At 54.3% G+C, this 24,610-nt stretch overlaps 1 protein-coding gene across 1 annotated transcript; it reads right to left on the bottom strand.

Moving 5' to 3' along the window:
• Positions 1-23,095: 23,095 nt before the first annotated feature.
• On the bottom strand, positions 23,096-24,382 carry MIND_00569300 (uncharacterized protein; the record flags this gene model as incomplete). Its single annotated transcript, XM_037362459.1, has 2 exons — positions 23,096-23,446; positions 23,498-24,382. The coding sequence occupies 2 exons, from the start codon at positions 24,380-24,382 to the stop codon at positions 23,096-23,098; spliced, it is 1,236 nt and encodes a 411-aa protein (XP_037220380.1).
• Between the last annotated feature and the right edge of the window lie 228 nt (positions 24,383-24,610).

Genomic DNA, 24,610 nt, shown 5'->3' with positions numbered 1-24,610 from the left:
TGATGTGCTTTATCTCTTCGTTGAATTCGGAGACAGGGCTACATATTTTACCTTCACAGTCAACGCTTGTCTTGGCAATAAATCGCGCTGTTTGAATTTCTAATAAACACTATTTATTTATTTGGACAATATTGCTACAAACTACAGAATGGCATGCAGATACCCATGTATAGGTATTAGCCATATATGCCCTAAAGGGCCTGGTAGCTATTATAATACTCTCCATTTCTGTTCCATAACAATTCCATAGGACATTGAATTTTACTATCAATGTAAGGGCAACCCCGGAGGCCTGAGATCAGGGTCCTAGCAGGGGAGGATCCAAAGAGTGAACATTGGTAAGCGAATACAAATGAAGCTGACCTAGCAGGGGAGGATCCAAAGAGAAGAAACTCTAAGGGTCCGCCTGCTAGGTAGCTGACTATATACTGCTTGTCCGTAGCTGCCGCTGTCGGGCACAGAAGGCTTGGGCGGCGTCGCAGGCGAGGTCCCAGGGCGACCGTCGGGAGGGCGTTGACGGATCGGTGATTGTGCGGGCGAGATGGAGGGCCGGACCGGAGTCGGAACCGGAGTCGGACCGGAATCGGGCGCGTCTCCGGGCCGAAAGGGAGGTTCCCCTGACAATCAATATATCAATATGCCAGAAATTCGCGTCTTGCATCCCATTCCCATATATCTGCAATTCTTTCTGAAATCTTCCTGGCATTCCCTCCATGACGGGTTAACATATAGCTTGCTGGTACTCCGAAATCAACCCCAATCTCCAGCTTCTCCAGCGAAGGAATGTTAGTCATAATCACACGACCGAGGTTCATCAGGAAAATGACAAAACAACTTATGCATCTTACACAACTTTTCCAAGACACAAAAGACTGAAATAAGATGTATAATACTGTCGCGTTCTGCGGGAGTGAAACGTGACGCATCACGCTTGAGATGTTTCGTTGCGGGTCCCTGAAACAGGTGACGGGTGACGCTGCCAGTGTTTCAACTCTTTACTGAGCGTTACAGAACCAAAATTTTATTAAGCAAATACATGTGAAATTAACGGAAAATCAATTATTCTTCTGAGTTGCCAATCCCAAACCGGACTGATTCAATGGTGCTGACATCTTCAGTGGCTTCAGCCGATTCCAGCCCATCGATATCTTCAGCTGTACGGTAGATAGGTTCCACCGAATCCGGTTCCTCAAAGGTTGCTGAGATGACTTCGGCTAATGGAATATCCACATCGTCGTCTCTGCGTGCCCGTCAAATTGGTCTTCTTCAACATCCACATTGTGTTCAGCGTTGGTGAGGATTCGGCTGAGTTTGGCAGCACCACACCGATTGCGGATCTCTTGGGCAGGTGTCGGGTCCGAGCCGAGATAGCTCAGCAGCGCTGTCTCGCTTGCTTCACTGCGAAGACATTCCTCAGAGAGATCCCATTCGGTTTCGGGTATTTTGCAGCGCTTCCAGCTCTTGAAAAGTGGTTTAAAAGATCATAATGCAGCAAAAAACAACGGAAACTCACCTTTCTTATGAGTTCACGGCCTTGAGGAGACGAGAGATACTTGAAGAGATCAACAAGTGGCTGCACGACACTGTCCCGAAGTTCGCCGATCTTGTTGGGGAAGCGGACGTCAGGCGGTGCGACACCTTGGGCAATGAGTTTGCGTGCATGGTCCACAAGGAAGGACTGGGCCTTTTGCTTCAGAAAGTGTTTGATAGGCCGATTCAAGCCGACGTCGCAGGGTTGAGCGATGGGTGTGCAGCCGCCAGGAACGTAAATAAGGATGATACGAGGTGCTTCGGCAAACACGAAGGTGCGGAATTCAGTCCCGGTATGGACGGGGTAAATGTTGATGTAGACGATCATCTTCTGGTCTGAAGGTAAACCATCTTCGGAAATGACCTTCTTTCGCCATGGTTCCAGAGTATTGAGAACCCAAATTTTCATGGTGTAGAAGGTCGAGTAGTGGCTGTTTGCTTTCTCACTTTTTGCTGATGTAAAAAGGATGCCCAGTTTCTTTGCTTCTACCATTCCTGGTGCTGTCGCATGGGGAAGGGTCCTATCGGTTTTGCCGTTGAAGATAACCTGGAAGTCAAGTGCATCGCCGTTTTGTGTGACGGTGACCATCAATGTGTAAGCGCGCTTTTCATCCTTTGCCGCAATATCGACTTGCTTCCCGCCAATGTCGTGGAAGGTGCAGTTGCTTGAAGGTACGAGAACGACCCCCGTTTGGTCCGCATTGATGACAAGCTATAGATTCCTTAGTCACCCTGCCACGTCACCTCAGGCTACCTATAACCCTACCCTAGGAGGCTTCAGATTCCCGGTGGAACCCAGTACCTAAGAGGGTGTCAGACCATGGTCTGATACCATGGTGCTTGGGTCCATCCACAATCATGGATGGATCCATGGGTGTCACGCACATTTTAGCCCTGGGTCTATCCAACCCCCTTGGATGCATCCAGGGGGGTGTGGATGGACCCAGGGCTGTTTTCCTAATTGGGCTGGCGGGTGAATGGCTTGTAGCTCGACGCCCAAGCACCCAAAAAAATACGATGCTTGGACCAGTCGGTAGGTGTTCTCTCACTGTCTTTGATCTGATCACCTAGTGACGGGGAAATGCTCGGTTCAAGTCCAGTTGTTGTTTTCTTTTTTTTTTTTGTCAAAATGGCTTTCTTTGGCCTCTGATTACCCTTCTAGCACCTCCTTTTTGCACCCAAAAAATCGCCAGGGCATTCCCTCCAAGATGGTGTCACTGCCTAGGCAATTGGTGGCCAGATCATGGACCTTTGAATATTTTTTGATTTTTTGAGCTTTGCACTGTATGATACTCCAAGCACTCTATACAGACAGTAGGTACTGTACAGGTAGTCTATCATACATGCCAAGTTGACCTCCATGTAGCCCCACCCTAGGGCCCTGGCCTGGCGTTGCGCGCTGGGGCGGTTGATCGGCCATCAATGATGCCATCAAGCCGATCGGCATGTTCGACTTGGGCTCAGTATGGATGGACCCATGGTGCCTGGGAGACAGGACCATGGATGCATCCATGGGTAGGTTCAATACCATCTATGGATGCATCCATGGACAGGTCTGAACCAACCATGGGTCCATCCATGCGCGCATAGATGCATCCATGGTCAGGTGTCGAACCACGCGTGGATGCATCCACGGTCACGGGTCAAACCATCAATGGATGCATCCACGCGTCACACGCGTCGAGGCATGGGTCCATCCATAGACCATGGATGCATCCATGGCCCGCCTCCAAACGCGTGTGGATCGACCCACACCGCATGGATGCATCCATGTCTCCCCCACCTCAAGCATGGGTCGACCCATGGGGCATGGATGCATCCAGGGCGCGCGCATGGGTCCATCCACACGGTCATGGATGCATCCATGCCCTTCCTTTTCAGGCGCATGGATGCATCCATGATGCGTGCTCACTTATACACATGTCGGCGCGCGTCTTATGCTTGAATGACACAGTACTTACTACCCCACAGTACGGCAGGGCAATGCGTTAGACGCGTGTTGACGCGTTAGACGCGTGTTGACGCGTTATACGCGCGCGTCTCGACTTATTGAGATGACTGAAGTCGACGCGCTACACGCGGTCACGTGTAGAGTCTAGGCCATCACACGCGATCATTCCGCGTCGCGGTCACGGGTACGTGTGTACTCGTGAAGCACATAGCTGGTCAATGTCATGAGGAAAAAAAAACGGTGTGCGCCTCGTTATAACAAGTTGGCGTGACTTGAACTACTGGTACTGACTAAAACAATTTCGGGCACGCGTGTATTAACGTGTATTAACTGTACTTAATTAAAGTCAACGCGTAAGACGTGTTTCGATTACTCAGTCGAGTCGATGCGCTAGACGCGGTCACGTGCAAGGGCTGGGCCATCCAACGCGATCACTCCGCGTCGCGGTCACGGGGGTAGGCACGTCGCGTGCTCAAGAACACGATCACTCCACGTCGCGCGCAAGTCAGAAGGGCACAACTTGAAACATATCGACATAGTCATAAATTCATATAAGAGATACACTACTGGAATACATAACTCTGCAAGTCCAACACTGCATCGGCAAACTGCTGCTGCCGTGGGTTCATGTGGGGTCTAAAGCCCTCCAAGCGCATCCACTTGTTTCCCTTTCTATTGTCCAAGTTAAACTCGAGGGCGGCCCACTCTTCCGGATACGCGGGGTCTTTCGGGTCGTACTCAGACAGCCCAAGTGCCGGGAAGTGGTTGGTCGTCTTGGTGCCGACAGCGTAGCGGCATGTAAGGTAGGGATAAGGTGTGTAATCCACTTCAAGTCGTTTGGCGGGTGGCTGGTCGATCTCGTCCTCGTCCTCGTCCTCCTCGACCGGGCGCAGGCGCTTTTTTGAGGTTGAAGCCTCTGGCTCGCGAGGCTCGTCGGCTTTCCCCGTGTCCGGCTCCGTCACAACCTCCACAGGCCTGCGAGTCGTTGAGCGTTTGGCTTTCTTGCTGGGCTTGGGCTTCGCCTGCGTCTCCGAAAGGTCCTTAGCCGCCAAAACCTCCATCAACTTTGATGAATGCGAGACTGTGAGGAGAACGCGACCGTCCGCTGCAATGACGATAGGAACGTCGCTGGGATCAGCGAAGTTTCTTCTCCTCTGGAGTCCAAGCCTCCATATACGGAGCATCGGCTGCTGGGCACGTCTTGGGGATGGGTTCCTTGCCCTCGTACTCCAGATACCAGTTTATCATGGACTCCGCCATGTCGCGCAGGGCTTTGGTGGCTGCCGCCTGTTCGGGGGTGTTCTTGATGTCGTTGATCGTGCGGCCCGTGCCCGGCGTAAACTCGATCAAAGCCAGCGGCCAGTTGCACCACCGCAGATATTGGGCGTAGGCAAGGTCTTCGAAATGCTTCCAATTCATGCGCTGGAAGCGGACATCTTTTGCAACGACCTCAGGATCGATGCCGAGTGCCAACAAGACAATTTCTGAATTCCAGTTAGCGACCACAAGGTGCAATGAAATGGAAGCACGTACTGAGGAGGTTGAGGGAGCATCCAACAATGATGCACCTCTCAGAATCACGTCTGGTCTCGCCAATGAGACGGGTAAGAACGACTTTGTGGGGATTTCGCTTCGGCGCTGCTCCTGGCGCCGAGTCCTCGAGTTGTCGCTCTTCGTGAGTGCGGCTGGTGTGGCAGTCAGAACGATGAGCAGTTGCGGGTAAAATCACGCACATGAGGATCTCGCTAATCTTCGTGGTGTGGCGCTTCAGCTCGTCCCCATATCGGCGGTACGCTTCAAGGTAAAGCTGGCCACCGCCAAAGGTAACCAAGTTCTTGCTGTTGTCGACGTGCTCAACAGCAGTGCAAACGCCAACAGTATGATAGTTGCGCGTGGCGGCCATGGTGGAGCATTGGGAGGCCATGGGAGCAACGGCCTTGGTGAGCAGGTTGTAAGTGGTGTTTTTGGGATCATCAAGGTCGGCTGCGCTGCTCGCAACGGTGACGGAGAGCATGCTATTGATGTAAGGCTGCATGACGCGGCGACGGATCTCTGGGTCGCCGCGTTCATGCTCGGCGGGGATGAGCTTCTCCAGCGTGTCATAGTAGGCTGCGCGCATAGCACTTAGGTAGTCGCTATATGGCTCTGGCATATGAGTCAGTTGTGATCACGACGGGAAAAGGAAAAGTACTGACGACCCTCAGGCCTTGGATTGTCTCGTCGATAACAGAACTGGAAGGCGTCCCAAGTACTTGTTTCGCGGGACATCTTGCTGATCAGGCCAGAGAGATACAGCAGAGTGGTAAGGTGGCAACCATGTCTGCGGGGCGATCTCCTCCAGCACTGTATACATGTCCTCGATAGCGTCCTTGGCCTCTGTAATGGCAATTTTGGGAGGAGGGCGACGCTTGACGGCATGGCCCTGCTCGTCGTCGTAGTCGTCGCCGAGCTCATCATCGTCTGGCTCGACAGCTTTGCCCTTGCCCTTGCGGGCCTTGCGGGCAATGGCAGTCTCCGCGCCGACGGGCGAAGCGGACCGGGACTCGGGTGAAGCCGAACGCGGGCGAGGAAGCGGCGGCTGCCGCGAAGGAGAGCGGCTGGGCTCAGGCGAGACGGGCTGGCGGCGGCGAGGGCGCTCCGAGACCGCTTCACGCTCGTAGGCCGCTAAGTCGACGTCTTCGTTGTACTGGTCGCCAATCGCGAGCTCCGACGGCTTGCCCCGGTGATTGTAGACGTGATTGTAATCAATGTCTTCCTGCAGCTCTTTCAAAGCCACGTCCATGTAGTCAGGGTCAGAGTCGTGATCATCGTCGGGGTTAGGCGTAGGAGGTGAGGAGCCATAACGGCGCGGTGACGGAGGCGGCGGTTGGCGAGGTGAGGGTGTGGTGGCACCATCAGTCATTGGAACGGCACGATCAGGCAAGAGGAGATCCGTTGGAGCTCCGAAGACGGGAGGATGTTCGGGTGGCACGGGTTGCTCGGCCTGCTGAGCCGGAGGATCACCGGCGGCCTGCCGCTTGCGGGGGCTTAGGCCGTGGCTTAGGCCGGGGAGGGGTACGAGCGGGCGGTGGAGGCGGAGATGGAGACGGGCGGGGCGGGGGGCGGATCCTTCTGTGTATTAGAAGGTTAGTTGAACAGTTTGCTGACATGAGTGAATGACGGACCTTCTTTTTGGGGCGGGCCCGTGCCCGCGGCGGGGTTGAGAATTCAGCGGGGGGTGGCCCATCTGGGCCGGGTCGAGCGCGTGTTGTGCGACGAGACATAGAGGGGGGATAAGGCAGGAGTGAGGGTTAAGCTATGCTGGCAGGCCAGCTTTTATAGTCCAGCCACAGTCGCGCATTGTAGTGCTTTGTCGGCCCAAGTGTGCTTGGCGGGTGCTTGACGGGCGTCGGGGTGCGTGGGACGCGATCACGCATCGATCGCCGCATCGATCGCATCACCGGTCTTCGGCTGAGCTGTCGAGCCGGGCCCACGTTACTTCTTTAGGGCGGGCCTCACACGGGTCTCCGAGCGGGGACACGACTTTAGGGCAAGCTCGAAAAATAACTTCAAGTACAGTAATAAACTGGTCTATTTGAGAACATTAATAGGTCTACTTAACTACATTAATAAACTACTAGGGTGCGGCCGACTTTAGGGCGGGCTCGAAAACCGACTTTAGGGCGGGCTCGAAAAATAACTTAGGAGTTGGCGAGGGACGTGGCGTTGACGACGACGATGGCGATGGCGGGGGGCGGCAGGCGCAGTGGGGACGACGGCGGGAGACAGCAACGACGAAGGCGGGGGCGGGCAGGCGGGCGTGACGACAACGATGGCGGCGGGCGACAGCAACGACGACGGCGGACGGGCGGGCGACGACGGCGGGCGGGCGGGCGAGGGCAGCAACGGCGGGCGGGCGACAGCGACGACGGCGGGGGGCACGAGGGCGGGGAGGGCGAGGGCGGGGACGACGGCGGAGGGGGGAAAAGGGAAAGGAAAGAAGGCTGGGCTCCCACGAGCCCAGCTTATATAGGAAACGGATCGGCAGCATCGGCATGTCACGACAGAACATTCCAGACCCGTGGAACCCGATGGAACCCAATAGACCCCGACCGACCCGATCAAGCTTCTGCCAAGCTCCCGAACCGTTCCCTTTATAAGCTGGGGCCGTGGGACCACCCCCTTCTTTTCTTTCCCTCTTTTCCCCTCTCGCCTTCCTTCCCTCTCGCGCCTCCCGAGGTTGCCCGAGCGCCCGTGCAGCGCGACCGCGAGCAGGTAAGCCGCCGCCTGCCCTTCCCCTTCGCCCCTCGCTCACTCCCCGCCCCTCAGCCCGCACACCTGCGCCGCCACTGTCGTCGAGCCCGCCAAGTCGCCCAAGCCAAGCGCCTGCTCAACGCTACCAGGTAAGCAGCCCGCCCGCCCGCCCGCAATCTACACTCTAATTTCAGATCTCCAAGCTCACCAGCTCCCCCCCGCCCGCGCTTGCTTCACGTGCCGTGCCCGCCCTCGGTGCTCTGCTCGCTGGTGCGCCCCTCGTTTCCCCTTGACACTGCCTGCTAACGCCTTCATTGCAGCCTCTCCCGCAACTTCTCCCCGCCACCCTTTCTGCCCTGCGCGGCCGCCTCTTCGTGCGTGCCAATCTCTCTCCCTTTCCTCTTCACTCACTGCAATTGCAGCTCCCCTCCATATCAACGCTCGTTCTAACATGTCTAACTCTCATCTGGGGGGCTCCAACGAAGCGTCATCCTCGTCTGAATCCTCGTCGTCTACCCAGTTCCCGTTGTCTATCGTAGTCCCTCCCAAAGAACCACTCTTTCTACCTGAAATGTCTGAGTCTGAGTCTAAGGCTAATGCGCGCCGCCGTAAGAGTAAGAGAATGAAACGCCCTCCGCGTCTTGCGGCCGCGGGTTTCCTCGATCTCGAGGCCGTCCATGCTTACGACGATGAAGACGAAGACATGGAGGAAGAAGAAGAACAAGGATTTATTGACGACGACGATGAAGAAGCGATGGATGTCGATGAGGAAGCGATGGAGGTCGACGAACAGCGACGCGACCAAATCCAATTCGACCACATGCTGGCGGCGGCTGAGCAGCATAAAGAGAATCAAGCCCTCGCTGCTGCCTACGACGAAGTCGCTAATCAAGCAAAACTACGCGCTGCCCCAGTGCTTCCCCCCGCCCGACCACACTTTGCTGCCCCGGGGAAACCGCCAAGCATAATCAGCCTGGCGCCTTCTATGCTTTCGTGCCAACTGACAACGACCCGCTCATGTTCTCCATTCAAATCGAGGAGAACGCTGAGTTCGATCTTTGCAGATACCTGTTCAACAGCGGAGGCAATATTGTAATCAGCGCGTCTGCTCGATCATTCGGCAGCGGACTGGTGTTTGTCGAGACACACAGGATGGACCGCGACATTGCGAGACAAATCGCAGAAAGCAGCAAGGGGAAGGGGAAGGGGAAGGAGATAGTGCCTCCCGCACCAATCGAGTCTCTCAAGAAACTCATTCGCGACTGGACCAGCGCTTATCGTTTCCGTCATGGGCGTTACTTGGTGCCCAAGCCCGTGCCCAGATCAGACTGGGAACTACTATTGCGGCCTCCTCCACAACCTACCTTCCTCGACCCCCTCAGGTCTGGACTTTGCTGGATCCGAGTTAGCGGCGGGCGATATAAAGATGATTTAGCCTTCATCGAAGACCACTCTCCTCACCTTGACCCAAACATCGACAAGCACCAGTATGCTCTGGTAGTGCCGCGCATCCAGTTCGAAAACAGTAAACAGCTGCAAGGGTCGGCGCATCCACGACGGGCGTCTATTCAACGCGGCCAACTTTCGCCAACTTTTGCCCGACGAAAAGCTGCTTCATCGTAACCTGCTATATTTCTGGGGCGCTCGTCAATTCGGAGTCAAAGGCGGGTTGTATGCGGGTCTCGAACGAATCAAAGTCCCCATTTGGGATTGGCGGGGGAAGCCGCCCGTGGTCCCCACAGAGCAGGAACTCAACCTCTTCCGTTCCTCTGGCGCAACGGAGCTCAACGTGCCTTTCGTCGGGCAACACCTGCGCTCTGCAGGAAGGCGATCGTGTGGTCAGCATTCGCGGTCAGGCAACGGGCTACATCATTTCCATCAAGAACCACATCGATGCAGGCAAAACCACTCGCGTCGCGTTGGTTCATCCCGACTACAAGGAGACAACCTGGTTAGGCGTTGAATCTACGTTGCTTAAGACTGCCCAAGTCGTAGCGCTTGAGGACCTGCGGTTGCACATTCTTGGATTCGAAAGAGTTGTCCGAGACGGGGATCGCGTCAAGGTCACCAGAGGTCTTAGCTATGTTGGCAAAATCGGGCGAGTGATCGCCATCGACGGAGAAGCCATCACACTGCTGCTCGAGGATGAGCAGGGTGAAGTACAGGATGACATCATGGGCCCCCCAGGGCCCAATTTTTACTTGAGCACTGTAAGATAACCAATTGTTACTCTGTCTTTGTCTCTAATGTACTGCCAAAAAAAAAAAAAAAAGTACAGGATGACACTGTCGAGGTTTCGTTGCAGAACTTAGCACACGAGTTCCGTATTGGGGATGTGGTCCGCATAACGCGCGGCCAGTACCAAGGAAGACAAGGATTCGTTGCCGGTATTTACCGCGGCGGCTGGATAGATTTTCATGCGGTAAGGCTGCGCTCATTGTCTTACTCGTGCTGAGGCAATTTTGTGTAGAGCGACCGTGGTGGAGATCAATTTCAGCCCCAGTTTGCCAGACACGCTAGTTTGGCAGCTTACCAGCCCGGACCCGATCTCCAGCGAGCTTGGCAAGTGATGGACTTGAATGAGCAGGCCGAAGCCACCTCTACACGTTTAGTCCGAGTCAGGGCCGACGACGAACGATCCACCAGGTTGCCCATTGCGACCCATTCCATCGTCTTAGATGATTGGAACCGGGATGGCATCGAGGGGGGAACCGAGCGGCGGTATCTGGATGAATTCGAGCGACTCCAGAGAAATCGCAGTCAGCTTCCGGTAGATCCAGAGAAGTGGCTTATTGGCATGAATGTCATGATAGCCTATAAACATCACGCAAAAGGGCGGTATGCACTCGTGGTGGGCTATCGTTGGGACACGGCCAGGCCCATTATCGACCCCGGAGACCCCGACTACCGCGGGCTCATGGTCCAAGTCAAATTCGACTTCACTGGAGAACGTTTATGGGTGCCCTATGCCAATCTTGTGGAAGAAATGTAAGGCGACAACGCATCTTGTATATATGTTAACCATTAGACAGAACAACGCTCTCTCTCCATGACTATCGCGACCACGAATACGACCCAGTGAATTTCTCCAGATTTCGCCCGCCTTGCCCCCGGTGAAGCGCCAACTGTTCGGGAGGGCCCGTATTCGTTCTCCAACTCCCCTCCCCCCTTCTCCGCCCACGCCGACCAACGAGCCAGAAGAACTCCCCCCGGATCCGTGCTTCGCGCGATATGGCGAGCCTCCGGTCATCGACGAAGATAATGGCTTATGGCTGACCCTGCCTTCTTTGGTTCAGAAGCGCATTGACGTGCAGGTGCTCGACCTGCAAGGGTTGCTCGCTGTCGCCCAGTGGTTTTCCCGGCATAATAAGAATATGCGAGATCCGCAGTACGCCCGCGCCTCCGAAATAGGCCATCTGGTGCCGTTGATCGAGCCCCTCTCAGTAGGCAGTGTTGGCAAAGACATGATCCTCTTTGTCGGCCCGATAAAACGGATCCTCATGCCACCGCCCGATGATTCCCTGCCGGACATCCGAAAGCGGCGGATCGCTTGGCCTCGTTCGGCAGCGTGTCATCATTATCGGGCCTGATGTTCATGGCTCCTCGGTGCGGATCGGCCAATATGCCCAAGTCGAGCCGAACCAGACGGAATACCCGGACCGCGTGATCGAGGTCGTGTTCGTGGCAGAACGAGGCCCTGGGGGAGATAATCTATCCACGGGGGACATATCATCTAGCCGCCTTGTGTCGCTCAGTCAACAGACCGATCGGGGACATACGGGCCACTGTTTTCGACCATCCGCAACCATTTTAGAGATAATGTAGATTAGATGCAACGATCAGATGAAACGATTAGCTCAAAGATAAGACACAGATACACCGATTAGATACATTGATCAGATAACCTGATTAGACTGTAGCATACTGTAGCCCAATGTAGCATAAACCGAATACACTAGAATCACAGATAGCCCAACTTCTCCAGTGTCTCGCGCACGATATTGAAGCGCCTTTCGTCCGCCTCGCGATCACGCCGTTTCTTCTCGACAGCAAACCGCATCTGTTCAAACGCGTCTTGGGCGGGTGTTGGGGAAGCGCTGTAGGACGCCATCAGCGCCTCAAAGTGGACATGCGCGCCGCGCTCGTTCTTGGCAACGGTCTTGAGATGTCGCTCAGCTTGTCTAAACTGGCTCTGCGCGTTATCGGCGGCTTGGGCCAGTTTGAAGGCCGAGAAGGAGTCGTCGTAGTTCGGCTTGGCCACGACTGCAAGACGGTAAGTGACCAGAATAACGAGCCACTGGGCACATACCTTGTAATAGCTCCCCATTGTCGTCGGCAAGATACCACAGCTCGCCCTTTTCTCCAGCATCGCGAACTACATCAACCCTGTTAGCGATAAAGGAACTAAAGCGAGGACCAGCAGCGACGTACGCCAAGTTGCTGCCTGTTGTTGCAGTTGTAGACGATGAATGGCGGCCTCCAGTTGTGGGAGGGTTGGGATGGACGTGAACGTGTGGTGTCGATGCTCAGCGGGCACAAAGTACTGGCGGATATCGCCATCGTGCTGACTGACAGGCGCCACCAACTGGGCAGCGGAGGGATTGACGGCGCGACGAGCACGCTTGCGGCGTAGAAAGTATTGGCGGATGTCGCTGTCGGCGCGGACGGTGTTAAGTTTGGTTGGAGAGACTCTAGGCATATGGGCAGCAGCGAAAAGAAAATAGACCTTCGCTGTGCGGTTGGCAGCTTTTAATGGCGACGTGGGAGGTTCACAATGCGTTGGACCGACCGCTTGGACAATGCGTAAGGCGTCCAGAAGGTTCGCGGTCCGTCACCGACCTGTCACGCGACTCCTGCTCTGGTTCTCCTGCTCTCGTCTCCTCTCCCTGCAATCACTTGCTATGCCTCTGCGACTCTCTCCCAAAAAACAACAAAAGTACAGCAAAATCGTGGCGGATGCGGGTGGGCTGCACCCTCTGGCGATTACAACGCATGGCAACTCGAAAGCCATGCGCACGATGGGCGCGGTTGTCGTCGCTGACCATGGCAAAGTCTTTGCCCATTTCCCCAAACGCAAATCACCAACAAAGACTGCCGCTAAAGGTCAACCACAGCCGCCGCCGCCTGACGACCTCTATGATGAGCCCCTTGTTCACGATGTCCCGGCTATCGGGGCCGGATCCCGAAAACGCGCCGCCCAGTTCACCAATTGGCAGAAGATCATTCCCGCTGTTATTCCCACATTCCAGCTGCTCATGATGAAGACGAAATCACTGCATTCAGTCGAGGGACTGGCTGTTGGCCAGGGTCCCTCGTGCCACTGTCTCAAACGTGGCTTAAAACTCATGGTGATCCGTTGGTCGGGTGAGAATAATCATAGTGCCACCCTCCTCCACTAATCTCCCTGTTATAGCCATCGAAGAAATAGAAGTCGCCGTCTGCAAGTGTCCAGCGTCAACAGCGCCTGTTCTGTTGCTGGAAGGGGGCTTATTCCCATGCAGTCCCTGCAATCCAACTCTCGCCGTCGACGTTCAAGTCCTCCAATTCTTCATGGAGCTCTCTCTCAATATCGCGCCAAATAACACCGCGTACTGCCAAGCCTTGCAAAACGTCCTCGCGTCGCGCGGGTACCAGATGCCGCGTGGGGTAAGTGTTTGCCGCAAAATCAAGCTTGCTTTATTCTGACTTGAATCAGGAGCAGCTGCGGATTCGCTTTGGCAACTGCCTAACCTGGTTCACACAACTGAATGTCATGGTTCAACACGCTCTGGATGAAGCACTCGCCCCGGCTCGCACATTGGCAAGGGATCAGCTGCAACGGACTGGCGAACCTAATGCAGAAGTCCGGCCCGAGCTTCCCCGCGCCGATCCCCCACATGCCGATCACGTCAACGTCACGTCAACTTCGGACCGAACCCCACATGCCGATCACGTCAACGTCACGTCAACCTCGGACCGAAGCCGACCCGCCCAGCGCAAGCGACCTCGCCCCGACAACGACAGCGACAACGAGGACAGCGCTCCTCCGAATCCCTTCCCAGAGCCCCCGGAGGCCACCTGCCCCAGCGACTACCTTATCCGTTGCTGTCCCGCATGTTTCGAAGGCTTGCGGCACGATCCCACTCAAACCTTCGATATCGCCATTGCCTTAGATGGCAACTTCACGCAAAAGCGTCTCAAGCGTAATGGCGCCCTCGATCCGCCGAGGAAACACCCCCGCTCGCGATTTATACCTCAATCTGTGGTGTACGCGATGGAGAAACATGTTGATGGCGTGCGTGATGGCCCGCAAAAGCCCCAACGCAAAAGACCCCATGTAGAGCCAGTCGAGGACGGCTACGAAGGCGACATGAAGGTTCCAAGCTCAGCGCTCGACGCCTGTGGCGCGTCCTTCAAAGCCGCTGATGAGTCACGAGTGAAAGGGAGCACCAAGTTTTTTGCCCAAACGGGTTTAATGGGCTTGGTTTGCCGACACGACAATCTACTGTTTGTTGTCGATATCGAGACGCCTGGTGAGCGGCAGCACTACGTGCTTACACTGCTGGAGATGCTCTTTCAACATCTACCTCGGACCATCATCGTTGGCGGCCTATATGATATCGCATGCGCGCTATATCGCTCCTGCGTCAAATTCGACTTCCTTTCGCGATACAAGGATCGACTTGTGTGGGCTGTGTCGGTGTTTCACGCGTTCGCCCACATTTGGGCGTGTCAACTTATCTATCACCCCCAAAAGTGTGTTGGCTTTGGCGGATCAAACGGCGAAGGTAGTGAGCGAGTTTGGTTCAAACTTAGCCGCCTTGTGGCCTATCTTCGGGTCTGCGGCTATCATCAACGGCACTTCACCATTGATATGCAGGCCGATCGCGACGCTCATGAAGTCATAATGGGAATTGCCAACTGGCTTCGGCGTCGCTCACAGCTATATGAGAGGAAGCTACAAGACGCAACGGCTACTCTTGCCGCTAGCGAGCTGACTGAGAGTGAGCTTCAGAAGCACTGGGAACTTCAAATCGTGTATCAAACTCGGCCCGTAACCCGTGAGTGGCTGTCCATTGATAAAGTTCTCAACTGATCTATTTCAGGGCGATCTCAAACGGCTTTGAAAACCGCCATGGATTCCGCCTTTGCTGCAGATCGTGCAGTCCTTCAGCTTGAGAAGCGGTTGGAAAGCACGACCGAGCGGCTTGCTCGTAGCGACTTAACTCCCGATGAAAAACTCTCATTGAGCGAGAAGATCGAGACTCTCACTGTTGCCAGGAACAAAGAAGTCCTTCTGCGCGACAGGCTCAATCGGCAACTAGGCGCATCGAATGCCAATGGTCTGAGGATCATGAAGCATCGAGACTATTACTCGGCCCGGTACAAAGCCCGAACCACAAAGAGTCAATTGGTGCGCAAACTCACGCAACGCAAAATGGAGTTCGACCCCATCGAGCGTTCAGTTCGTCGCTCCACCAGTGGTATGTCCATCTATCTCTCAGTGCCGAATTATAGTAACTTTTGTCTCAGAACAGAAAAAGAATGAGCACGCTTCTGCGGCTATTAAGAAGCGAGAACCCACCATCAAGAAACTCATCAAGGAGTATAACGAAGCTCAGAAAAGGATCGTGAAGCTCATCAAAGAAAAGAAGGCGCCATCCACCGCCATTGCCCCCGAGCCTCTTGACGCGGAGGGCATCTTTGATCTGGACATCGACGACGTTATTTGGCTGGATGTCGGGCTTGATGATCACGAGGGAGAAGTCCCTCAAGCCCTCCTCGATCCAGAACTTCGCTCCCTGATTCGCGCTGCTGCAGAAGCAAAGATCCAATGAGGAACTCCATCGACTGCGCCGAGAGCATGGTCATCTTCGTGCTCATTTGGCTGTTGAGTGGCAAGCAGCTGAATTGGCCCTCGCTAATTGCCAAGACCCTGCCCTCCGATATCAACTGGGACGCAATCGCGATCGAGTCCTGGAGCTTCACGTCTTGTGGGGAGATGCACTCACTAGTCTGTCTCCTCCCAACGATGCAGCACGCATCCATCCCGCTGCAGAGTTAATATCGGCGGCCCGTGTTAGGCAGTCATTTCCGGCATGGCAGGTCCCCCTCAGTAACGACGATTCATCCGACGTTTGGAGCGATGATGAGGCTGGGGAGGATGATGACCCATCATTGATACCTATATTAAGCACCTTTGAGACGACGGATAATCGAGGATTAGAGGAGGAGGGAGATGGGCTTGAAGTAGATGATGATTTGAATGTATAGATGTACTTCAATTTAAAGCAGCTCTGTTTACACGCGACGCGCCTACCCCCCGTGACCGCGACGCGGAATGATCGCGTTTGATGGCCTCGACTCTACACGTGACCGCGTCCAGCGCATCAACAACAACGCGTCTAGACGCGCGTATAACGCGTCAACACGCGTCTAACGTCTAATGCATTGCACTGCTGTACTGTGGGGGTAGTAAGTACTGTGTCATCCACGCATAAGGCGCGCTGACTTGTTATAAGTGAGCACGCATCATGGATGCATCCATGCGCCTGAAAAGGAAGGGCATGGATGCATCCATGACCGTGTGGATGGACCCATGCGCGCGCCCTGGATGCATCCATGCCCCATGGGTCGACCCATGCTTGAGGTGGGGGAGACATGGATGCATCCATGCGGTGTGGGTCGATCCACACGCGTTTGGAGGCGGGCCATGGATGCATCCATGGCCTATGGATGGACCCATGCCTCGACGCGCGTGTGACGCGTGGATGCATCCATTGATGGTTTGACCCGTGACCGTGGATGCATCCACGCGTGGTTCGACACTGCATCCACGCGCGCATGGATGGACCCATGGTTGGTTCAGACCTGTCCATGGATGCATCCATAGATGGTATTGAACCTACCCATGGATGCATCCATGGTCCTGTCTCCCAGGCACCATGGGTCCATCCATACTGAGCCCAAGTCGAACATGCCGATCGGCTTGATGGCATCATTGATGGCCGATCAACCGCCCCAGCGCGCAACGCCAGGCCAGGGCCCTAGGGTGGGGCTACATGGAGGTCAACTTGGCATGTATGATAGACTACCTGTACAGTACCTACTGTCTGTATAGAGTGCTTGGAGTATCATACAGTGCAAAGCTCAAAAAATCAAAAAATATTCAAAGGTCCATGATCTGGCCACCAATTGCCTAGGCAGTGACACCATCTTGGAGGGAATGCCCTGGCGATTTTTTGGGTGCAAAAAGGAGGTGCTAGAAGGGTAATCAGAGGCCAAAGAAAGCCATTTTGACAAAAAAAAAAAAAAAAAACAACAACTGGACTTGAACCGAGCACTTCCCCGTCACTAGGTGATCAGATCAAAGACAGTGAGAGAACACCTACCGACTGGTCCAAGCATCGTATTTTTTTGGGTGCTTGGGCGTCGAGCTACAAGCCATTCACCCGCCAGCCCAATTAGGAAAACAGCCCTGGGTCCATCCACCCCCCCTGGATGCATCCAAGGGGGTTGGATAGACCCAGGGCTAAAATGTGCGTGACACCCATGGATCCATCCATGATTGTGGATGGACCCAAGCACCATGGTATCAGACCATGGTCTGACACCCTCTTAGGTACTGGGTTCCACCGGGAATCTGAAGCCTCCTAGGGTAGGGTTATAGGTAGCCTGAGGTGGCCACGTCGACATTGAAAAGACAAGACTTTACCTTGGATGGAATCTTTTCTGCCTTGATCGCAAAACGGAGACGGAAGAAAGTGCGAGTGAGCTGCTCTTTTGCATCTTCGGGTATCTTGTGAGCAGCCCGTGTTCCTGCTCGAGATGACCAGTTCATGACGCTTGCTAACAGATCCCGCGTGAATTTCTCCGAGCACTTGAAGCCACGCTCAAGCAACTCTGGCGCTGATACCTCGACTTCGGCTCGTATGATGGCCTGTGCAATAGGGACATTGACTGGAGCCTTGGAGTCCCGAATGGCACGCAACGTGGTTGAGATGGAGGCAATCGCGATAGGGTATGGGGTAAGCATTCCAGCACGACCAGTACCTTCAATGAACTTGTGAGACTTAGCTCTCTCCAGTGTCTTCACATTCCATTGGTTCTGCCCCTTCTCTCGGTAACGCGAAAGGGTCCCCGCATGCAGCTTGCTAAACCGCCCATCAGGAAAACTCTGCTGTAAATGTCGGATTGCGGGCCGCAGGTCCCAGTTGTTGCGACGAACAAACCGGTCGATATCATTCCACAGCACGGGGTGAAACCAATTGGTTTCCTTGGGCTTTGTTGTCTCCACAATCCCACCGCGAGTGCCATCGCGCCCCTTCTGCCACGCTTCTCTGGTCATCGCACGCGACATTTCTGCAGAATCGATCATCGTGGGTGGAGGTACAGCCGCAACTGCAGCTGCATTCATCAGAGCTTCGTTGGCGTTCTGCGCCGAATCAACCGGGCTGCTCGCGCTCCGCCTTCTTCCGTTTCCTCAAGTTCTGCTGCCGCACGGTAGCCAAAGCTCTTGCCCTCTCCTTGGCCGCCAGCTTCAGGCTGTCTTCAGCAGCAACAAGCTCTTCCCGCTTCTCTAACCACTTTTCGCGTTGCTTTGCTTGGTAATGAGCCTTTGCTTCTGGGGTATCCCAGCTTTCTTTGAACCCGAATTGGAGAAGCGAGGCCTGCACGTTGGCACCAGTTTTTGGCTGCACATTCGACGTAGAAGGGACTGGGAGATTGGACCGTGATTGGGCAAAAGATGCGAGGGTTGCTTGCTTGATCGGAGGAAGCGCAATACGAGCAGGAAGGTCTTCGTCATCAGCGCTCTCAGAATCTGATATCACAACCTGTGTTCGAGCTTTCTTTCGAGGTGGCGCTTCATCTTCAGTGTCAGATAATTCGATGGGATTGTCCCGAGGCTGGACAGACTTGGGTGCAGTCGCTGGGGAAGAGGTGGTGGATGGGTGGGCTTTGGGTACGGTGGATGTCGTGGAAGTGCGAGTTTTTGACGGCATTTTGGCACCAGACTCCTTCGCGGCATCAACGAGTCGTCCCAGCCACGCAGAAGCCCATGGTTCCCTATCCTTGGGCTCTATTCGCTTGAAGACATCGGTCAAGAATGGAATGAGGCTCAATACACCTGCTCCCCTCTCTCGAAAGCGAATCATGCCACCGTGTTGATGAAGTTCAAATGCAACCTCTAATGCACGACTTGCTGCAGCGAACACCCCACCATCCTCAATGACCTCGGGATTAAGATGAAATTGCAAGGTGTCGGCATCATCTGCTGATTTTTCGGGAAGTGTAGATGGGAGATGCTGGAGGAGATCTTCAAGGTGTCTCACTCGGTTGAGAATTTCGCGCGGTGGGCCGGTAGATGGCTTCGATACTTTGGATTTCTGGATATGGCTTCGTGCCATTGGACTTTGGTAGGATATTAGAGAGGGAAACAAGAAACACTCCACTCTCTTAAGCTTGTACTGTCAATAGTCTCTCGTCGTCAAAGCACTTAGAACTAAAAAAGCCAACAATGGTAAATTGCTGTATGAGTAAGTACTTGTTTATGAACAATGTTTCAGTCAGTCAAAGAGCGTGACGCATAACGCGTCGGCTGTTTCCTGTTGCACTTGGTTTGGGGACCGTGACGGTCAGTCTGCCGTTTCACTCCCGCAGAACGCGACAGTATGTTATAAGATTCAAAAGACCCAAAAGGTCTTATGCATCTTAAATAGGCCAAGTCCATATCTTATTTAAGATAGCTAAGACAAAATAAGACTCCTGTAAGATCTTTTATAAGATCCCTATAAGACACATGTAAGATGCTTAAGTTCCTTTTGAAGTATGGTCAAATTCTCGCAGATGTATTCAAAATGTTATTGCTATCCAGTATAAATGCTACAAATATAAGCTACTATGGAACCAGCCTTACGCTCGCTTCAGCAGGGCACTCTTCGCAGCACCTGAACCGAACATGCCGACCTTCCACCGAAGTTGTCCAGGACCCGTGCCCCTTCGCTCAACGGAATCCAGTGCTCATATTGCTACCAGATGTCGACCAGCGGCTCGTCCGGCGGCAGCACTGATGGGAGAGAGAAGTTAGAACATGTCGTGAAAGACGGCCGAGTGCATCGCGAGAAACGACAGGGTCAGCCAGAAATGGGTCGCTTGGATTTGCAGGGCCGGAGGTCGCGCTGTCAGTCATAAAGAGTGTCGCACGGCCATCGACGGCGGGCAGCGCCGAGGACAACGAGCCCGGCTTCGTGCATTTGTCACATACGTTAGCTGGAAATACAATGAAAGACGGCTATAAACGTGGCGATACTTGATGTGAATCCCGCCTACCATTCCCGTGTTGCAGTGCGGCATGGGGAGCTGTTCCTTGTAGTAGAATCAGATCGCTGCATCCTGTCAGTCTGGAAGGAACGAAGAGAGGAGCGACGCACGGATCTGCTCGTTAGGGACGGTGAGCGGCCACATGGGGAGTGTGCTCATGTTCGTGAGGGTCTCAACCCAGCCTCAGTCGAAGCTGCCCTTGATCACCGTTCACGGCGCCGCGAATGTCGACTGCGTCACGCTGTGGTTGCCGGGGCTGTCCAGGCCGGTTAGTGAAGGGCGGAGCCGTGAGCGGATGGGCGGCAAGGGTGGGGATGCAGTATGTGGGGGGATGTGTGCCCACGAGCATGGGTCATTCTGTATCCTCATCAGCCAAGGCGCGTACTCCACACCGCGAGAGCGCACCAGAACACTAGAGAAAGAGTCCAGCCAAAAGAGGCTGATTCGTGGAGTCCGGGCGCGGTGAACGGGGGGTGCTGCGGGAAGGGAGATGGGGGAGGAAGAGAAAAAGAGGAACATCACAGCGGAGGAGTTCTCCGTGATGTTACGGACTGATTGCGGCACTCATCCGACCGCTTCGTCAGCCTGAATATGTCATCACTCCCGGCTCCAGACTTAGCGGATTTTCTGAGGGTTTGAAGTTTTCTACATTGTGCTGGTACTAGTATACTTAACATGCTCGAGATATTTCAATCCTTTTGTTAAACTCCTTTCACAGAACTGATCAGATGCCATGGATATAAGAAAAACATATAGGCACTAGTAGTATGCATTACTCAAGTACTACTGGTGATTATTCTACAGTGATACTGGAGGGTAACCATACAGACTCTTCACATAGCTCTCCAAATAGCCAAAAGATGATACAAGTCTTTTTTAAGGTGTGGGATAAGACAGTTCAAGATGTGTAAGACATTATAAGATCTTACAGGGTCTTTATATAGCTTTTCAAGAAGTCAAAAAATCTTACAAGTCTTTTTTAAGATGTGGGATAAGACACCTTAAGATGTGTAAGACATCATAAGATCTTATGAAAGTTGCAAAAGATCACTAAGATCAATAAGATATTCTAAAACATTCTAAGATCTTTTATAAGATGTGTCTAAGATGTTGTCATTTTCCTGATGCTTCTGGACATCTTGTGTAATACTCATATCGTAGCCATGGCCATCAACCACAAGTGTAGCCAAGGATGACGGGTACACCCGCAGGCGTAGTTGGATTACAAGTGACTTGAGATTGCGGAGAGCGGTGGGAGGAGACCAGTTTTGAATGGCATCAACATAGTGCTTCGGTAAACTCATTAGTGTTGGAGTTCACCAGTTGCGAATGATTGCCCTACCGCTCCAGCCGTGCCTAGTGGGGCCGGGCGTGATTGCAAGCAATTGTGGGTGAGAGATGCAGATTCGAGATGTGAGGACGTCCAGAGGGCATTTGCCATGAATGATAATGTTCAAACGTTCAAGGGTTGATTTCTGCAGGGCAATGCGACCAAAGACATTGTCGAAGTTCATTGCGCAGGTAAAAGTCGCTGATGTGAAGCTGCAGAATACGTAGGGGACAGACAACATAGTCAGGGAGGAATACAGTGGCAGTTGTTTCCAAGACACGAAGGTTGCCAAGATATGTTGGGCACTTGATCAATGTCTCCGCAGCAATGGGGAACTCCCACTCATCGGGAATAGAGAGGACTCGGATGTCCGTTTGCGTCTGCCAGAAGTCTGCGCTACCATGGCGTGGAGTGCGCTACCATGGCGTGGAGTGACTGTGCCGCTGTCAGGCTGTGGCGGAGCCTCATTAAGCAGCCGAAGGGCAAGACCGCTACAGTGGAAGCGCTCCAGTCGAAACGGGGTCTGGAGCACGAGCCAGTACCAGTAGCATGCCTCCGCCCGGCTCGTTACCCCACGGGAGTTGAGGCCAGCCGTGGGGAAAATGTGCGTAGGATGCAGGATCTTGTGCAGGATAGACAGGTCAGTGAGGTTCACACAGTTTGAGGATGCATGCAATCTTCACACAGTCCTCCGTCTCCAGGTCGTGAAGCAGCCGAATGGAAAGCTTCTTCACGAGAGGGTACAAGTACGTACGCCGCTTCATCGTCTTGCACCAAACACGTAGAACGTGGCTGGTGCATAGGGATGCCAGCCGTTGCCGTAACGGCAACGGCCGTCGATGTGACGGGTGGGCGACGGCGACGGCCGTTGAAATCACGGCCGTCGGAGCGTATAACAGAGAGCCCGACGGTACGGGACGGGCAACGGGACGGCCGTAACGGTTACGGGACGGCCTCTGGCTCTGATTCCATGAATTGACCACAATATCACCGTTTTTAGACCCGATATGGCTGATAAATGACCCGCTGTCATGAATGCAGCTCCAGATTAGGCTCGACACCACATGCTGACCTTCGGCCAGGCCGGGCTAGGGCCCGGCGTGACGCGACAAGGTTACATCATCTCTTTCGATGGGACCGCGGAGGGGGTCGGGAAGTCGGCATGCACCTGGCGCATTGTCCATTTGTTGCTGCCTGCGAAGTCATCGCAGATCGGCGGCAAATCACTGTTGCAATGGTGGGTAAACAGCTGATTTGCGCTATGATACCCGTTGACCCGTACCAACGGCCGTCGCGGCCGTAATTCGACGGCTGTTACGGCCTACACCCGAACCGTAACCGTCCCGTCAGGGAGCCCCGACGGTACGGTAACGGCTACCCGTTGACGGGTCCCGTCGACCCGTGGCTACGGCCACGGGCGGCATCCCTAGGTGGGCACCCACTGGCACTCAGATCGATGTCGCGGTATAGGAGGCGCTCCGCCTCAGAGCGAACGGCGTGCGAGACGAGGCAAAGTGCCTTTATCGTCGTCGTGGAAGACGATGCGGCGATGAGATGGATGAGCTCTGGGGGCCATGAAGGCATGGGAGAAGTGGGCTGTGTCGTGACGACGGTGACGGGTACTTATCAATGATCCGCCCCACAACTGTGGCATCCCAGCATCATGATGTCCCAAAAGGATATTGATGCCTCCCAGTCCGCAAATAATTCATATTAAAAGACATTAGACTTGGGGACCTATTCATCCGTCATTAATACGAGAGAAACTCGCGCTCCGCATCCCACTCCCACCCATCCACGGTCCGCTCATATATCTCGCCCGCCTCGCGTGTAAACACGTAGCTAACTGGCATCCCCACATCCACGCCAATCTCGAGGCGCTGTAGCGAGGGCAGGCAGTGTTGCAACAGGGCACGGCCGAAGCGGCGCACACTGCTGGATTGTGTCAGATTGAAGGTCGCATCGCTGTCGAGGAGAGCTATCGAAAGCGCTGGTGGGTGGGCCCGCCGTCGAAGCTGTAGTACAAGGGTCTCGAGCCGAGCAAGCCTTCCGAGTCCGTTCCAGCCAGAAGTTACCAGGTCGTGCTTTCGCTCCGCCTCATGCTGGAAAATGAATAAGCATTGATTGACTGTCAATGAGAGACATGTGCTTACCTGTCCAGGGGTTAACAGAGGAGGCTGGGTAATAGCTAGATGGCGAAGTTTGGGGTGTGCTTCGGCGGTTAAAAAAGTCAGGTGCGTCAACGAGTGCTCCCCGTGTGCAATAATGTTGAGTCGTTCAAGAGTTGCTTTGTGGAGTGCAATGCAGGTAAAGACATTGTGATTCTCGTCGGACGAGTGAAAACAGCTCACGTGCAGCTGAAGAACACGGATCGGGCGCAGAATGAAGGGCGGGAGAAATCCAGTAACGGTCGTTTCAAGAACCTCTACGCCGGCGAGGTAGGCAGGGCATTCAGTGAGGTCGGTCGCGCTAATGGGGAACTTGTACTCGTCTGGGAGAGAAAGTACGCGGAGGCTGCTTTGAACGGCCCAAAATCCTCGGATCGACTGGGGCGGGGGAGCGGGGTCTGTTGTGTCCGCGATTTGGAATCGAAGACCAGTGCAGCGGAATCGTTCCAGCCGGAAGGGCGCCTCGAGGATGAGCCAGTACCAATAGCAGACTTCTTCTTGGTTGGTTGCTACGCGCGAGTTTGTCCCGGCAGTGGGAAAATGACGCGTGGGGTGGAGAATGGACAGGTCTTTGAGATTGATGCATAGTTTCAGGATGCATGCGATCGTGACGCCGTCATCTGTCTCCAAGTCGCGCAGAAGTCGGATGGAAAGCTTCCTCACCACTGGGTAAAGGTGTTTGCGCCGCTTCATGGTTCTAAACCAGGCCCGAAGGACACGTCGACTACACTCCGTCAGGTCGATGCTGGCATACAGGACGCGTTCGGCTTCGGAGCGCGCCGAGTGCGAGACGAGACAGAGTGCGAAGAGCGTCGACGGGGCAGCAGAGGTTGCGATGATGTGGATGAGCTCGGGAGGACATGGCGGCATGAGACAAGTCGTGTTACGTGGCGGTGCCGCGACAGTAGTAATATTTGATCCGGTAACCAAAGGTAACCAGGGCGACTTGTAATCCTGGTTATATCTTGAGGTAGAAGAACACTCAAGTTCACGTTTTTTCTGGTAAGTGACCTGAGTCCCAATGTAAATTAGCCTCAGAGTGACTGCCCACGTAGCCTCACTTGGCTCACCATCAAGCTTGCTGCGCAAGGAACGCCA

Source organism: Mycena indigotica, assembly GCF_014461135.1.
Source record: "Mycena indigotica strain 171206Taipei chromosome Unknown Mind.scaff0005, whole genome shotgun sequence".
NCBI classification, from domain to species: domain Eukaryota; kingdom Fungi; phylum Basidiomycota; class Agaricomycetes; order Agaricales; family Mycenaceae; genus Mycena; species Mycena indigotica.
This window is presented reverse-complemented; position numbering and strand designations above follow the sequence as displayed.